At 41.8% G+C, this 13,384-nt stretch overlaps 1 protein-coding gene across 1 annotated transcript in view; it reads left to right on the top strand.

Moving 5' to 3' along the window:
* The window catches only part of HOMER2 (homer scaffold protein 2), a 253,399-nt gene that overhangs the window by 177,246 nt on the left and 62,769 nt on the right, over window positions 1-13,384 (top strand). The window contains exon 6 of the mRNA XM_089685711.1: window positions 7,313-7,469. Coding sequence (XP_089541837.1) covers window positions 7,313-7,469 — 157 coding nt within the window. The remainder of the gene's footprint in view (window positions 1-7,312; window positions 7,470-13,384) is intronic.

The following is a 13,384-nucleotide window of genomic DNA, read 5'->3' as shown; positions in this document are numbered from 1 at the left end:
GAGCTCGATTTTGGTCTCATCTGACCACAACACTTTCAACCAGTCGTCCTCTGCATCATTCAGATGTTCAGTGACAAACTTCAGACAGGCCTGGATACATGCTTTCTTGAGCAGAGGGACCTTGCGGGCACTGCAGGATTTCAGTCCTAGTCGGCATAGTGTGTTACCTATTGTTTTCTTGGTGACTGTGGTCCCAGCTGCCTGGAGATCATTGACAAGATTCTCACGTAGTTCTGGGATGATTCCTCACTGTTCTCATGATCATTGACACTCCACGAGGTGAGATCTTGCATTGTGCACTAGACCTAGGAAGACTGACAGTTGTTTTGTGTTTCTTCCATTTGCGAATGATTGCGCCAACTGTTGTCACCTTCTCACCAAGCTGCTTGGTCTTTGCAACGGTGGAGAGTTTGGAATCTGATTGTTTGATTGCTCCTGTGGACAGGTGTCTTTTATACAGGTAACAAAATGAAATTAGCAGCACTCCCTTTAAGAGGCTGCTTCTAATCTCAGCTTGTTACATGTATGAAAGACACCTGGTAGCCAGAAATCCTGCTGAATGATAGGGGAGCAAATACTTATTTCCCTCATGAACATGCAAATCAGTGCATCATTTGTTAGACATGCATTTCTTTTGAATTTTTTGTTGCTATTCTGTCTCTGTGTTACAATACACCTACCATTCGATTTTTAGACTGATCATTTCTTTGTGAGTGGGCAAACATTCAAAAGCAGCAGGGGATCAAATACTTATTTATTTCGCTGTATATTGTATGATTACCTTATGTCTATATGAAAAAAGATAAAAACGTGATCTTTGGATATCAGCATTCATTTGCATAGCATCTTGAATCCAGCATAATAACCAGCATTTTTAGGACCTTGGCCATAGCAGCCCCCATATTTCTCTTATTACAGGTTAATTTGTACTAGCCTAGAAACTAAAATATGCTTTGATTTCTTCCTTAGAAATATATATTTTAGTTAATATGATAGAGTTGCTAAAAGCAGTGAGACTATTCACTTCTGAAAGTGAAAGTTAATTGAGCTTAGAAAAAAAGATGAGGCTGTGCTGTGTTCACTTCAATAAACCAATCTAATTACAGCAAAATCCCTGTTATTAATTTTTTCTTTCCTTGCACATGATTAGATATTCAAAGTGAACATAAATTCAACTTTTTGTTTTACTATCATTCACTTTGTTTCACTCTGAACAATCCTTTTTTTTTGTAAATCAATGCTCTTGACTATCTATGAAGCTACACATACAGATGAATCAAAAGTGAGGCATGGGAGGCCATAAGTGGCAGTCCTAAACTTGATTGGGAACTGAACCAACATTTTTAATAACACCTTCGTTTTTTGGGGGATTACTATAGTGTTCTGCATGGTATGTGCAAGAACATGCTTTTTTCCAAAAATGTGGCCTGCAGGTTGGATGTGGTCCTTTACTTACTTTTGTCTGACCCTTGGATTCACTGTTCCCCTCCACTGATATGTGACACTATTCCTCCCTCTGACGCCAATGTGACACCATTTTTCCCATGGACACAAACAGTGGGGCACTATTCCTCCTACTGACACCAACAATGGGGCATTGCTCCTTCTACTGACACCAACAGTTTGGCACTATTTCTCCCACTAACACTGACCATGGGGCACTCTTTCTCCTACTGATCACAGGCGCTGTGTAATTTTTTATTTTTTTTTTTATTTCCGTTGACTACCAAGCCCAATACATTGTCTATTCCCACTGGCTACCCTACAGTCAGAAGGACAGTAAACTGGCCTTTTGTTTAAGAAGTTTGGAGACCCTGTTTTATACAGTTGTGCTGAAAAGTTTGCATACCCTGGCAGAAATCGTGAATTGTTTACATTGATATTGAAAGTATGACTGACTGTGCCATAAATCTGCCTTTTATTTACGGATTGTGATCATATGAAGCCATTTATTATCACATCATTTTTTGTCTCCTTTTTAAATCATATTAATAACAGAAATTAGCCAAATGGCCATGATCAAAAGTTTACATGTCCTGGAATGTTTGGCCTTGTGCAGACACACAAGGTGACACACACAGGTTAAAATGGCAATTAAAGATTGCCTGTGGCTTTTTAAATTGCAATTAGTGTCTGTTTATAAATAGTCAGTGTACTATTTGCATGCACTCAGCAGGCCAGATACTGAGCCACGGGCAGCAGAAAAGAACTGTCAAAAGATCTTCGTAACAAGGTAATAGAACTTTATAAAGATAGAAAAGGATATCAAAAGCTTTGAATATGCCAATCAGTTCAGTCACTTATTTAGAAGTGGAAAATTCAGGAATCTCTTGATGCCAAGCCAAGGTCAGGTAGACCAAGAAAGATTGCATCTACAACGGTCAGAAAAATTGTTCAGAATACAAGGAAAAACCCACAGTTAACCTCAGGAGAAACACAGGCTGCTCTGGAAAAAGACGGTGTGGCTGTTTCAAGGAGCACAATACGACGATACTCGAGCAAAAATGAGTTGCATGGTCGAGTTACCAGAAAGAAGCTTTTACTGCTCCAATGCCACAAAAAAGCCCAGTTACAATATGCCTGACAACACCTCACAGCTTCTGGCACACTGTAATCTGGAGTGACAAGAGAAAAATAGAGCTTTATGGTCACAATCATAAACTCTGTGTTTGGAGAGAGGTCAACAAGCTTTAGAGCGACAAGAATACCATCCCCACTGTGACGCATGGTGGCGGCTCACCAATGTTTTTTTTTGGGGGGGGGGTGAGCTCTAAAGGCACAGGGAATCTTGTGAAAATTGTGCAGAAGAATGCAAACAAGCTGCATTCATCTTGCCATCAAATTCTGCGCATGGGGCACTCTTGAACTTTCCAGCACGGCAATGACCCTAAGCACAAGGCCAAGCTGACCTTCCAGTGGTTACAGCAGAAGAAGGTGAAGTAAGTAGCCATCAGTCTCCTGGCCATAATATGGAGCCACTCTGAGGAGATCTCAAACATGTGGTTCATGCAAGACGACCTAAGACTTTGCATGACCTGGAGGCATTTTGCCAAGACAAATGGGCAGCTAAACCACCTGCAGGAATTCAGGGCCTCATAGACAACTATTGCAAAAGTCTGCACACTGTCATTGATATTAAGGAGGCAATACACAGTATTAAGAACTAAGGGTATGCAGACTTTTGAACAGGGGGCATTTCATTTGTTTACTTGTTGCCATATTCTGTTTTATGATTGTCCCATTCTGTTATGACCTATAGTTGAATATGAATCCCATAAGAAATAAAAGAAATGTGTTTTGCCTGCTCACTCATGTTTTTTTTAAATATGGTACATAATAATTCCAGTTCTCCAAGGGGAGGCACACTTTTGAGCACAGCTGTACCATAACATCCTAAGCCTAATATGTGGTATTCACAGTGACGTTTTTAAATTAGTGATTTATGCCGGAACTACGGTTGATTTTTATTTTATTATATTTATTGAAATAAATCTAGAAATACATATTTTGTGCCAGTTTTATACTTGGATATTAAACAGTCTATTATTCAAGTCATTCTGAATTGTGGGATTATTTGCCATTGTGAAGTGAGCTGTAGATTTACCGCAGTGCAGATCAATATGGACACTTGTTGAAGCCAATACTGTGATCTATTTGAAAGTAGTTGCTTCGCTCTGAGTGTTTTCAATATTGTAAACCATGGCAATGGACCAGCTGATGCCTCTATTTTCAAGTCTTCATAGATTAGTGCCATTTTAAGAAAAATAAACAAATAACAATAGGTTTCACCGTTTCATACTAAAACAAAAAAAAAACAGTTACCAAATGCCTTTGCTTTATGCTTGATTATCAGACCATTTACTAAATACAAGGTCACTTTAAAAAAAACCCAAAAAACTAAGTTTATTTCTTTTTAAAACTGTTTAATGTGACACAAATGAAAACACTAGTTATATATACACATATGCAAATGCAAAGGGAAACAATAATTGCTTAAAAATTTATTTTAAAGTGTGCAAATTTTAAGCTGATATGTTTAAATCTTTTTGTTATAATATTTATTTACAATGATCAGCCATAATAATATGACCACTGAAAAGTAAAGTGAATAATATTGATTATCTCATTCCAATGGCACGTGGATGGGGGATATACTAGGCAGTAAGTGAACATGTTGTTCCTGAAGTTGATGTGGTGAAAGTAGAAAAAGTGGACAAGAAGGATTTGAGCAATTTTGACGAGGGCCAAATTGTAATGGCTAGACAACTGGGTCAGAGCAACTCCAAAACTGCAGCTCTTGTCGGATGTTCCCTGTTTGCAGTGGTCCGGAAGGAAAATCGGCAAACCTGCAACAGGGTCATGGGCAGCCGAGGCTTATTGATGCACATGGGAAGAGAAGGCTAGCTCATGTAGTCTATTCCAATAGAAGAGTTACTGTAGCTCAAATTGCTAGTTAATGCTGGTTCCAATAAAAAGGTGTCAGAACACACAGTGCATTGCAGCTTGTTGCTTATGGGGCTGTATGGCCGCAGGCCGGTCAGAGTGCCCATGCAGACCCGTGTCTACAGCCAAAAGCACCCACGAATGGGTTCGTGAGCATCAGGACCACAGAGCAATGAAAGAAGTTAGCCTGGTCTGATGAATTCAAGAATGGTTTGAGGAACACAACAATGAGTTTGAGGTGTTGACTTTGCCTCCAACTTCTCCAGATCTCAGTCCAATGGAACATCTGTAGGATGTGCTGGAAAAACAAGTCTGATCCATGGAGGCCTCACTTCATAATTTACAGGGCTTGCCAGATACCACAGCATACCTTTTAGAGGTTTTGTAGAGTGTATGTCTCAACGGGACAGGGCTGTTTTGGTGGCAAAAGTGGAATCTACTTAATATTAGGTGTGTGGATGTAATGTTATGGCTGATCAGTGTAAGCCCTCATTTTACAAATATTTGATTCTGGGTGTAGCTACGTCACAGAGCATTCTGGGTCATTAATGTTTTTATATGGTAATGCAGTTGTGCTTTATATGTAATTACTTTTGCCACCTCACAGCCTCAACATATGTAAACAGTGCTGATGCTGTAGTCCAGAGATGATTATTTGCACACGACCTCAACATTGTTTGTATACATATTCTGAAGCTGTGGTCGGAGCTGATGCCAGAGACATTGTGGCTGGGGGGAGAAAGAATCCTTCTTTTTTCCCATACCTGTAATTATGCAGTTTGTAAATAAAAGCATTTTTATAATTTAGAAATAAAACACTATTGTGTTAACATACAATTTCCAGCCGCTTTATTAGGCCTGTTCAGTTGCTAGGTAACACAAATTGCTAATCAGCCAATCAAATGGCAGCAACTCAATGCATTTAGGCATCTAGTAGTAGTGAAGATGACTTGCTGAAGTTCAAACAGAGTATCAGAATGGGGAAGAAAGGGGATTTAAGTGATTTTGAACGTGGCATGGTTGTTGGTGCCAGGCGGGTTGGTCTTAGTATTTCAATAACTGCTGATCTACTGGGATGTTCAGGCACAACCATCTGCAGGGTTTACAGAGGATGGTCTGAAAAAGAGAAAATTTCCAGTTAGCAGCAGTTGTGTGGACAAAAATGCCTTGTTGATGTCAGAGGAGAATGGACAGACTGGTTCGAGATGATAGAAAGGCATGCTATCATGTCAACATGGACCAAAATCTCTGAGGAATGTTTCCAACACCTTGTTGAATCCATGCCACGAATAATTAACTAGCTGCCGACCGCAGATAGCCGAATGACGGCTGCACTGTGGCCGGCCAGTTCTGAGTGGACGTCATATGACGTCCTCCCAGAACGCGCTCTCCTGCGCGCCCCAGGGGCGCGCACCCGGCGATCTCCGTGATCGCTGTGTCCTACGGACACAGCTGATCACGTGATGTGGTAAAAGGCCAATCACAGCGGCCTTTTACTACGTGATCAGTGGTGTCCAATGACACGCTGATCAGAGGGAAATGCAAGTGCCGGTTCTCGGCTGCACTTTCCTCACATTGTCAGATCGTGAGGAAAGTACTGCCGAGAACCGGCAGTTGTCAGAGCGGGGATCGGCACCGATCATCAGGGCAAGTTCCGCCCAGCAGTGCGCCCACTAGCTCCGCCCACCCGTGCCCAGCAGTGCACCCACCTGTGCCACTCTGCAGTGCCACCTACCTGTGCCCAGAAGTGCCACCTACCTGTGCCCAGCAGTACCACCCACCTGTGCCCACCCACCTGTGCCATCCACCAGTGCAGCCCACCAGTGCTGCCAGTCAGTGCCACCAGTCAGTGCCCAGGGGTTGTGCCAGTCAGTGCCGCCAGTCAGTGCCCAGCAGTGATGCCAGTCAGTGCCGTCTCTCAGTACCCATAATCAGTGTCACCTATCAGTGCTGCATATTAGTGCCGCCTATCCGTGACACCTCATTAGTGCTGTCTATCAGTGCCGCCTATCCATGCCACCTCATTAGTACTGCCTATCAGTGCCCTTTAGTGCTGCCTATCAGTGCCGCCTATCAGTGCCCATCAGTGCTGCCTCATCAACGCACATCAGTGAAGGAGAAAAAATACCTGTTTGAAAAATTTTATAAAAGAAACTTTTTTTTTTTCAAATTTTTTGCAATTTTTTATTTATAGCGGAAAAAGTAAAGCGCCCAGTGGCGATTAAATACCACCAAAAGAAAGCTCTATTTGTGAGAAAAAAATGATAAAAATTTCATATGGATACAATGTTGCATGACCGCGCAATTGTCAATCAAAGTGCGGCAGCGCTGAAAGCTGAAAATTGGCCTGGTAAGTAAGGGGGTATAAGTGCCTGGTAGGCAAGTGGTTAATGTCCAACTCTTCCTGTAGAAGCAGTATAACCCAACAGTCTCTGAATGCCATGTCCCTCAATGAACCTTAAGGAATGTGTTTTATAATCCGCACAAAAATCTCATTATTTGTTGTGGTGACAGGGTCTCTTTCAGAATTTCAGATTGAAACTCCATATAGCCTGACTGAACTTGTCAGGGACGGAGGAGTGAACAATCAACTAACTTTGTAACTTTGAGCTTCAGCTATTAAGCTTGGCACTAAAGCCTTTCAACAGTGTTTTCAACAGAACTAGGAATTGAGAGACAACAAAGCTTTGAGCTCCAACATGTTGTTATGTTATGTTATGATTTTTTCTTGAAGGGGCCAAACTTGCATATTTAAACAAAATTTCCAGCTTTTTCAATTACTGTTCTTTTAGGTTTTTTTTTATTCTCCAAAATTCATTTATATTGCACCAAAAAAATCTAATATTTTGTGTTTTGTTTTTCCTCCCAGCACTTCCAACGTAAAGAAGTGGGAAACAGAGCTGGAGACACTGAGGGAGAGTAATGACCGGTTGTCCTTGGCTCTTCAGGAGTCCATTGCTAGTGTAGAACATTGGAAGAAACAATTTTTAGCATGCAAGGATGAGAATGACCAACTCAGGAATAAGGTAAGGTAATGATGTTAATTTTGTTCAGCTGAAAGTGGCTCTTTCGTTGCAGGAATTGTCAGTTGCACTTCGTAAGAGTGCAGAAATGTTTGGTGGTGACATTTTACTGATTAATAAATGGACTTCCACATGCAGCAAGAAGATCGTACAGTTATTTCTTCCCAATTACTGGCCATTGCTTCCTTCTAGACCTGGTTTGCTATTTTTATGCTCTGTGCCAGCTGACACCTGGCCTCTGGTTATTTTGAGAACTGTTATTTTTTCTTTTTGTATGTAAAGAAAACAAGGTGTCACTGTCATTGGGGATCTGTAACATTTCAAGAGCATCTGTGAGCAGAAAGAACATTGAATATTCTCTTGAAAATTGTCCCATACTGGGGGAATTTTTTTTGGGTTTTTTTTGTTGACGAGACAGTGGAGGTTCTAATGCTTCCTTGGTATCCAAGGGTCTCCAAACTTCAGTATGAGGGCCACATGATATATTTTACAATTATTAATCGGCTGACAAATCAGGGTTTCCCTTATATCAGCATCTCTATCAGACTCTCCCTTATATCAGGTCTCCTATCAGGGCCTCCCCATACATCAGGGCCCCATCAGAATCACAGCTTACCTCAGGTTCCCCATCAGAGTTTCCCCCCCCCTTACATCAGGTTCCCAGTAGAATCCCCCATTACATAGGAGGTGGGGCTGAATCCTTAAAGCAATTGTACTGGCATTAAAAGAAATAAAAAAAATAAAAAAATAAACATGTTATACTTGTCTGCTCCATCCAGTGGTTTTGCACAGAGTGGCCCCAAACCTCCTCTTCTGGGGTCCACTGCTGGCGATCTCGGCTGCTTCTTTTCTCCAAGTGTACTTATAGCAAACTGCTTGCTATGGGGGCACTCATGCGGGCTTGATCCCCAGCATGGCTGTATGCGTCTGTAAACAGACACAGGGCAGCTCAGCCCCACTCCCTCCTCACAGGCTTTGACTGACAGCAGCAGGAGCCAGTTGTAAAGTCTGAAGGTTTTTTATCTTCATGCATTCTATGTGTGCAGCTCCCCCCCAGCCCCCTTAATACTTACCCGAGCCCAGTCTTGACCCAACACTGTGCATGGGAGCCTCGGTTCTCCCAGGTCTCTCTCTCCTCATTGGCTGAGACACAGCAGCAGGAGCCATTCGCTCCCACTGCTGTCAACCACAGCCAGTGAGGAATGAATCGGATGGGAGAGAGCACACACGAGAGCCCTCAAAGCAGGGGGCAAGGGGCAGGGAGAATCGATGGGGTACCTGAGAAAAGGAGAATTGAGGCTCTTCTGTGCAAAACCATTGCACAGAGCAGGTAAGTATGACATGTTTGGGGGTTTTTTTCTTTTAAACCTGAGCCTTTAATATCACTTTAAGATATTAAAAAAAACCCTTTACAAACACTTTAAACCTGTGCACATTAAGGATATGCCACTGATCCCAGCTACAAGCCAGATAAAATATTGTAGCAGGCTGCATGCAGTCTGTAGTTTGGAAACCCCTGTCTTGGAGCCATGTGTAGCTGTCGCTCATTCTGTTCATGACTTTTAGGAAGGCGATGGACATAATTTTTTATGTTCCATTATTTTTTACAGAAGAACCAAATGCAGGTAGGCAGACTTTAGACAACCATCCCTAGGAAAAAGCAAACGCACTGCATAGGAAAGGCTCTCTCGCTGGGAGTTTAAAAGAAACCCGCACCAAGACAGATATAGGCTGTTATTGCTAGCCTCCTTCTGAATATGCTGGTTACCTGGTTGTTAATTCAGTGCTGTCAGAGTCACTGACTTAGATCAAGCACTCTGCATGTGAAAGCAGAACTCCTTATCTGCATGCTTGTGCCAGGCCCATAACTTGGAGAGAATTAAAGCCAGAGGATCATCCTGACATCCAGGTATCTAACAGAAGAGGATCTCAGCATTGACATCCTTCATATTTGTCTCAATACCGGATTCCTTTCAACAACAAAGAGTCTTTGCTCAAATAGAGCAGCTGAAGTCTCTGTGCTTTGTAATGTGTGTTTTTTTACCTTGCCTTGTATAGGTATTTTGATTTCAATATATGTTTTTTTCTGCAATATTTATCTGTCATACATACAAATAATATAAAAACTGTGTCTTTGTCTGGAGTCTTTTCATTAGGTCTTAGATTCAAGTTTGCTCCATACAGAGCAGCCACTCTGATAATCTCTGCATAAAACATTAATTCCAAAGTGTCAATGGAAAACATTTAATTATTTAAATTTTATTTTGTCCTAAAGTGTATCACGTGACTCTCTAAAGCTTTTTGCTAATAGGGAGCGTGTCTTGATAACTTTCCTCCCGCTTACTCATATGTGCTGAAACTTTTCTGTATGCCTACTAAATAAATGGAAAGTAATTTTTTTTTTTCATAAATATTTCATATAACAGCTTGCCTCAGTAATACACTGTTCAATTTGTTCTCTACTTAAAAAATAGACAGTACATGCTGCTATTTTTACTGTTAAACTAAATAAAACCAAAGAACATATTTGTTGGACTGGATTAGAAAACTGACTGATGTGTCACATGGGCTTTTCGAAGGTACAGACCATTGTATGATTGCAGGACGATGCGCTTGTTTAAGAAATCACCTGTCTATCTAATTGTTTTTTTTATATACAGTGCAGAAATACATATAGCTATAATGGGTTGCATTTATTAATACCTAATTTCATTTTGACTTCATTGAAATTGGTGTGTGTGTGTGTACAGTGGGTAAAGTATTGAGAATACGTCACTGTTTTTCTCAGTAAAACAGTTCTCTTCTCCATCTACACCTCCTCCCTTGGCCAACTCATATACTCCCACAGCTTCAACTACCACCTCATGCCGACGACACGCAAATTTATCTCTCGACCCCTCACCTCACCCCCTCAGTCTCTGCCCGAATCACAAGCCTACTGAACGATATATCAGACTGGATGTTGCTCCACTTCCTTAAACTGAACCTCTCCAAAACCGAGCTCCTAGTCTTCCCCCCAGCCCGCACACCACCCCCCATTGACTTCTCCATCAAGTCCAACAATGCCACCATCAGGCCCGCCCCGCAGGCCACAGTACTTGGTGTCATTCTTGACTCCAATCTATCCTTCCAGCCCCAAGTCCAATCACTAACAAACTCGTGCAGACTCCACCTCCGCAACATCGCCAAAATCCGCACGTTCCTAACCCCAGAAACCACTAAGCAGCTCATCCACTCCCTCATATCACGACTTGATTACTGCAACTCCCTCCTCACTGGCCTGCCCCGCCACAGGCTATCCCCACTTCAGTCGATCCTGAATATGGCAGCCAGACTCATCCACCTTACCAACCTCTCCATTTCTGCCAATCCCTCCACTGGCTTCCGATTGCCCAACGGATCAAATTCAAAATCCTAACAGTGACGTTCAAAGCTGTGCATCATACTGCCTAATATCCAAGTACCACCCAATACGCACTCTCCGCTCCTCACAAGACCTCTTTCTCTCTAGTTCCCTGGTCTCCTCCTCCCATGCCCGCTTCCAGGACTTCTCCAGGGCATTACCCATCCTCTGGAACCCCCTACCCCAATCCATCAGACTATCACCTACTCTTCTCTCCTTTAGGCGCACCCTGAAAGCCCACCTCTTCAGGGAAGCCTACCCCAACCCCTGCTAATTGCCAACCTCCTCCACTCGTCCTACCACTCCATCCCCCACAGCCATTTCCTCCTGTACCACTTTCCCCTCCCTCCTAGATTGTAAGCTCCAAGGAGCAGGGCCCTCAAACCCCTCGTGTATCGCATTGTATTGTTATTGTACTGTCTCATGTATTGTCTCCCATTGTAATGTACAGCGCTGAGCGAACTGTTGGTGCTTTATAAATACAGTATAATAATTATAATAAATATATTTCTAAAGGTGCTATTAACATGAAATGTTCACCACATGTCAGTAACAACCCATGCAATCCGTACGTACAAAGAAACCAAAACAAATCAGTTCAGGATTTTGGTTATGTGTAATAAAATAAAATGACACAGGGAAAAAGTATTGAACATGCTAACTGAAATGTATTTAATGCTTCCTACAAAATCCTATGTTGGTAATGACAGCTTCAAGATGCCTGCTGTATGAAGAAATTAGACACACACATTGCTCAGTGATTTTGGCCCATTCTTCCACACAGTCTTCATATCTTGAAGGTTCCGTGGGCCTCTTCTATGAACTCTGACCTTTAGTTCTTTCCATAGATTTTCGATTGAATTCGAGTGAGGTGATTGGCTGGGCCATTCTAGCGGCTTTATTTTCTTTCTTTGAAACCAATTTAGAGTTTCCTTGGCTTTGTGTTTGGGATCATTGTCTTGCTGAAATGTCCCCCCTCGTTTTACCTTCATCATCCTTGTAGAAGGCAGCAGATTTTTATCAAGAATGTCTTGGTACTTTTTTTTCCATTCATCCTTCCATCAATGAAATTAAGTTTGCCAGTACACTATGCTGAAAAACAGCCCCACATCATGGTGACAGGGAGGGAGCTCCAGCACACAGCCTGTGCTCTGTTCCTGTGTGAAGGTGGTGTGGGGGGGGGGGGTGTCCTTTCCATCCAATCAGCTCTCAGTTCTCCTCTCTGAGTTCTGCAGAATTTTACTTGAGTTCCCCGACCCCTGCTTTCTGAAACCTCACACAAGTTGCATAAATTCTGCACTTTGAAAGGATGTAGAGAAGAGAAGACTGCAGATAAACAGGTGCAACTTATGTAGGAGGATTTTTTTCATCTCTGGGTACCACCTGAGGCTAGTCACATCACTGGGTATATGTAAGGGATTGCATCCACTTTCAGAAAGCTAATCCACCACTGTGATTTGTATACGCACACGCCACACTTGCCAGGGTAGCGTACCAGAACTTGTTGACTTTAAATGCAAAGCTTGTATTCAATAACAAACTCTTCCTATGTATCTTCCAAAAGATGCACGACATATCCAATTCAACTCCAGGAAAAGAGAAAAGGTACTTTAAATAGTATACTACTGCTTAAAATATTTATTATAAAACTTTAAAATCAAATGTGCACACATTTATTTGTGTTCAAGCCACACTTTCAGTAGTATATCAATCAACTGGAAATTGGCTTTCCATTAACCCCGCTACTTACCAATTGCAACATAATTCTTCTCCCTCCCGTCTAGGGTCCCTTGATAACATATAGACGAACAAAATATGTTGAGAGGAGCTTCTGCACATTTATAGGGTCACATTATCCCCATGGTCAGCTGGAGTGGGTGAGAGCCGCTAGCTGCCATATATCACATCCCGTCAATGAAACCAGTTTAAAAGCAGCTAGCAAACGGGAGGGAGAGGAATTGTTTGTTTCAATCGGTAAGGTGTGGGGTTATTAGAATGGTGATTTCCAACTTATATGAAAAGTGTGGCACAAGTATGAATAAATGTGAGTGCATTCGTTTTTTAAAGTTTTACAATTGCTTCCAATTGGGAATTATTTGCTAAAGGAACATTTTCCTGGTTGATTTGTCACATTAAACTAAGCTAATGTATCTTTTTTTAACAAAATTTAGGTTTTAAGTATAGGTCCATTTTAAAATGTAAGAAAGGGAAAGTTCCTTGTGCTCCAATCATGCTAGCTTACTTTTATTTTCTTAGCTGTGTTAGAAAAAAATCGCACCTGAAATCTAGTTGCTGCAGACAGTGTAAACACACAGATATACACTCACCAGCCACTTTATTAGGTACACCTTGCTAGTACTGGGCTGGACCCAGTTTTGCCTTCAGAACTGCCTTAATTCTTCATGGCATAAATTCATCAAGGTGATGGAAACATTCCTCAGAGATTTTGCTTCATATTGACATGGTAACATCACACAGTTGCTGCAGATTTGTCAGCTGCACATCCATGATGCGA

This window comes from Staurois parvus, unplaced genomic scaffold, assembly GCF_062004578.1.
Source record: "Staurois parvus isolate SC_StPar_1 unplaced genomic scaffold, SC_StPar_1.0 ptg000381l, whole genome shotgun sequence".
NCBI classification, from domain to species: domain Eukaryota; kingdom Metazoa; phylum Chordata; class Amphibia; order Anura; family Ranidae; genus Staurois; species Staurois parvus.
The sequence above is the reverse complement of the archived record's forward strand: the minus strand, read 5'-3'. Positions and strand labels throughout refer to the sequence as shown.